General features: G+C 41.9%; 1 protein-coding gene across 1 annotated transcript in view; it reads left to right on the top strand.

Annotated features, from left to right (window-relative positions):
• LOC108536057 (uncharacterized) overlaps positions 1–5,170 on the top strand; it is a 57,740-nt gene that overhangs the window by 17,642 nt on the left and 34,928 nt on the right. The window contains exon 4 of the mRNA XM_017882534.1: positions 2,420–2,503. Coding sequence (XP_017738023.1) covers positions 2,420–2,503 — 84 coding nt within the window. The remainder of the gene's footprint in view (positions 1–2,419; positions 2,504–5,170) is intronic.

A 5,170-nucleotide genomic window follows, 5' to 3' on the forward strand; every position in this document is an offset into this window, starting at 1 on the left:
AACAAATAAGGGTAACTTTTTCTCTTCCTGAAATTTTTAAAAACTATTTCCTCACTCAATTCTTTCTTCTTCCGTTCTCATGTTTCATTCGCCATGTGAAAGGCTGTGGCCCCATGTTCCGAGAAGCCCCTTGTCTGAAGCAGCTGCTGCTCCTGAACAGGCAGATCTCGTCACAGGAGCCTTGTTTCTAGAGGGCAGCCTTGTCACTGCTGTGAAGGAAAATGTTTAATGCTCAAACCAGGGGCTACTTAGGCTTTCCCAGACTTGGCCTTTCTGAGATACTGTAATTAAACTGAAGAGGTAGTTATTCTGGGATTAAACTAGGAAATCGCATCTTCTTACTGTATCTGACTTCATTGGGTCCTGCTGTTATTAATCTACATTAATACGGTCTTTTTGCTAAAGCATAGTTTCCCTGGATGCTGAATGTGGAGCCTTACAGTTTTGGGAATGGCTCAGTAGAATTCTTCTTTGGAAATTGGTGAAGATAGGCAACGTATATAGATCTAGGAAGGTGGAGGGCTCCCGAAAAAAAAAAAGTGCCCTCACAGAAAACTATGCACTTAGTGTCATTACATACAATGGGCAGCACACGCAGGCCCCTGCTTTTCCTTCATGAAGGACAGGTGGGGAGGATCTCTGGAGGCGGTGCTTGCTCATCCATCAGCCAGCAGCCTCTCCACTGCCCTCTCTGCCTCCCTTATCATCCACACTCACCTTTGTGGTGCAGGACACACTGCCTTTATTCTTTGACCTCATTTCATTCTGCATTTTTAAAGCTTGCTGTAACTGGTTTTACCCCTTCAATTCGAAAAGTTTATAAATTGAAATAATTGTTGCCACATTTTTCTTCAATGTTTAAAATGGGTAATCAGCCACTTTATTTGTAGACAGTGCATAGAGATAAATGCTGGGGATAAGGATGTTTGTTTTTAACGTTATGCTTGTCTGATCTCTGGGTTCTAGGGGGTGTGGAAAAGGAAAGTGGTATAAATTTAATGACACAGTTACAGAAGACTTAGACCTAAATGATGAGCCCTGGAGTGCAAATGCTTTGGTAAAGCACATTTTTAATTTAGTTTTCTGTAAAATTGGAAGTAGGATTCTTTACATTAAGAATAGAATAGACTATTTTTTCTAGTACTGCTGCTCTAGCTATAGAACCACGAGAAGGTGGGGGAGGGGAGGCATGGTGTCGAGATGAAATGAGTATCAAAGAGAAACTAACAAAGAAATCTAACCTTAAAAGTTTCAGAAGAAGTAGTTGTCCACTAAAATTTTCAAATTTCCTTTTCACTTACATAGGAGCATAATTAATTAGAGAATATATTTTTAGCACCTGTACTTTTACCATATTCATGAGTCAGCGTGGCAAAGCAGTCTCTACCTCCAAACCCCCCACTCCCAGGACAAAAAATGTATGAGGGAAACTACATCAAAAAACCCAATCACAGTTAGCTATTTGAAAACCATTTGGCAGGCCGGGCGCGGTGGCTCAAGCCTGTAATCCCAGCACTTTGGGAGGCCGAGATGGGCGGATCACGAGGTCAGGAGATCGAGACCATCCTGGCGAACACGGTGAAACCCCGTCTCCACTAAAAAAATACAAAAAACTAGCCGGGCGAGGTGGCGGGCACCTGTAGTCCCAGCTACTCGGGAGGCTGAGGCAGGAGAATGGTGTAAACCCGGGAGGCAGAGCTTGCAGTGAGCCTAGATCGTGCCACTGCACTCCAGCCTGGGCGACAGAGCAAGACTCCGTCTCAAAAAAAAAAAAGAAAAAGAAAAAAAAAGAAAACCATTTGGCAGAGATCTTAGCATTTCTGAAACCTAATTTTGAGATATTCTAGGGGCATTTCCAAATTTCCACCTGCACTTGATTCACTATATTCAAGTTCTAGATCACGCCACTGTAGTCATGCATTCGATGGTGGTAAATTTTAGGTGTTAAATAGAGGATCATTGCCGGAATTTACCTAGATTTGGCCAGTCTGCAGAAATGGCCAAACAAAGCCAGGGATGATCCCACCCTGTGCCACAGAACATTTTAAATGTTACTTGCCATTTGCTTAAATTTGCCTTCCATATGGTATGTACCCTCTTTCCCTTACTCTATTACCAAACAGCTCTTATTTCCTACCCTTCCTCCCCAACATAACGCTCCAAATGAAGGATCCATTTTAGTGCCAGAACCGAGGTCCCCTGACTTCCGCTCCAAGCAATACCCTAAAAAGACCCTCATTTTACCTACACTTTGCATTCAACACATTTAGCGAGTAGTTACTTGGGGGATTCGTGGGCCCTTTGTTTTAGATTGTCAAGACAAGAAAATCTTTATTTAGACTTCTTAATGCTGTGCTGTAAAGCAAACGCACACTTGTGTACACCAAAGATACCCAATGTCTGCGTGTTCTTCCACCAGAGGGGTGTCTGATGAGAACTCCCTGGGATCACCGAAGAGGACTCGAGTCAGCTCTGTCCAGCAGGAAGTTGAGGACCTCTCTCTGTAAGTTTTTCCATTGTGAACCCAAAATATCTGAGACAGGTCTCAATAAATTTGGAAAATTTACTTTGCCGAGGTTATGGACGTGACACACCCTCAGGAAGTTTTGTGGACCTGCCTAAGGTGGCTGGCTACAGCTTGCTTTTATACATTTTAGGGAGATGTGAGCCATCAACCAGTATGTGTAAGATGTCCATTGATTTTGTCCAGAAAGGCAGGACAACTCAAAGCATGGGAGGGGGCTTCCAGGTCATAAGTAGATAAGACAAATGGTTGCATTCTTTTGAGTCTCTGATTAGCCTTTTTCTGCATACACAATTTATATGTGAGAGGAGGGGAGAGGAATCTTCACTTATGCCTTAGTTTGGCTTAGTGAAGGGATAGAGCAGAAGCAGCAACAAAATGTGCATTTGTCTCAGGTGAGCAGAGAGATGACATTGTGTTCTGTCCATCTGGGAGTCCCGAGATTTATCTCCTTTCACACCATATAACTTGTTGTGTGATGTAGTAGGTGATAGTGTGATCTTTGAGAATATAGTATTTGGGATCTGAAGATAATTAGCTAAGCTAGGGAGAAATTCTTAAAATAATCCTAAAGGAATAATAAATAAATCCCTTTTCTTATGATTTTCTGGTCATTATTCCCTTGGCAATAACTTCCTTTGCGTTTAGAAATGTGCACGTAAGTTATTTCCTTTTAGAATTGAGATTTTTAAAAATTTACACTTGAGATTCTTTGAAAAATGTTGGCAGCATTTATTGAATTACACTTCATGTCCGAAACATGAACTATGTCAACACTCTCAGAATGTTGTTACTTCTTCAAGGTTTTGTTGTCAGTGAATTTGCCTTTAATATATTAAATCAGGAAAGTATATAATTTATTTTGATGTGAAAATGTGATTAAATATGGTTTATTAAGTTTGAAAACTTGGTTCAATACTTTATTGTTATAAGACTTTGAATGTGTGTCTCTAAAATGAGTTTATTTCACTGTTATTTAATGGTTGTAATGGTGGAAATGATACCTCACAGTAACATGCAGGAAGAATTCATTTTCCTGTTTACTATGTCATAGTACTCAGTTGTAAATCCCATGTGCCAATTAAGTAAAACTTTGTGTTAAAATTTGTCTTGCAATTTTTAATTTTGTATGATGTCACTCAGTTCTCCAAACTAATTGGAAGATACTGACTTTTAAAAATTATATAATTAATTATAAATTAATACTTAAAATTTACATGAAAATTCAAAAAGCCAAGGTTAGCCAACACTCTCCTAAGACATTCTTCCCTACCAGGTGTTAGAACTCATCGCGAAAATTACAGTAATTAAGATAGTAAGGGTTAAACGCTCAGGGCCCACATTTCAGGGCTCCTCCCTGGAGACTTTTGCTGCCAGACCACACTGTTTGTCACAATGCTGCTGCTCTTCCAGATGCAGATAATGTTCCTGAGCTCTGAGCCCAACATCATGGATGGATGACTCAGCCCAGCCTGGAAATAAGAACCTAAGACGTTGTTCTTATTTATAAATAAGAACTTATAAATAAGAACCTAATAAGACGTTGAAGTCAGAGGTGAGGGTTGGGTCCCTGCTCACTTTGACCACAGCCCACCTCCCTTGAGTCAGAGCTCAAAGTTTGGGGCTAGCATACCAGAGCTACGTTTCCATGATATGTTTTCTTATATCTTTTATTTCTCTGCTAAAATTTCTACCTATTCACTGCAAACTTACTTTACAGAAAAAGCTTGCAGTGAATCTATCAAACAAATTGGGAAGATTTATCATCTTCACCACATTGAGTGTTTGGAAACACAAACTGGGAATGTAGTATCTAATTATTTAACACTTTTTTATCTTTTGTTGTAGTTTTCAGGTTACAAAACTTTGTTTTTCTCAATTTGTCCTTAAGCCTTTCCTGTTGGTGCTATGATAAATGGTGTTGCTTTTATTTTGTAATATTTGATGGTTCATTGCTAGTATACACAACACAATTCATTTCTACAGATTGGTATTGTGTCATAAAACCTAAACGGGGCTGGGCACAGTGGTTCACGCCTGTAATCCCAGCACTTTGGGAGGCTGAGGCAGGCGGATTGCCTGAGCTCGGTGTTTTGTTTTTCTAAGACCACCAGAGCGGGCACAAAAGAACCAGCGACTAGGCAAGTGTAGGAGCAAAACTGCAAGTTTATTTTGGTCACCTAGCTTCAAGGGAAGAAGGTGGGTAGGGAGAGGTCTGTTGGCCCCCGACAAATGAGGCCCACAGAGTCACCCGTGCAGCTCTCGGACGGAGTTCCAACAGTCCCGACCGCAGTGGGGAAGCTGGGAAGTCCGCGTGTGGCGTTCGTCCGGAGCGGCTTTTCTAGGAGTGGGAGGGCAATAGGCGGGGCACGGGCGTGTCGGGGGGAGTTCCGCAGATGCGACCAGGTAAATCTTGGTCTCTTCAGATTGACATCACCTGGCGCATGCCTAGTTGGTCTGCACCTTCCCGGGTCGCCGGCTGCATTTTCGCGCGCGCGGGAAAAGTTGGGGGGGGATGAAGAACCCGGAAGTGCACCATCTTGCCTCCGTTCATCCAAACAGTCCAACCTTTTATTGATAATAGTGATAAAGGGGCGCCGTGGTCTGTCTGGCTACTTCCTGCTGTTAAGGGGCGCTGTTAAGGTT

This window comes from Rhinopithecus bieti, unplaced genomic scaffold (assembly GCF_001698545.2).
Source record: "Rhinopithecus bieti isolate Rb0 unplaced genomic scaffold, ASM169854v2 scaffold_13317, whole genome shotgun sequence".
Lineage (NCBI taxonomy): Eukaryota > Metazoa > Chordata > Mammalia > Primates > Cercopithecidae > Rhinopithecus > Rhinopithecus bieti.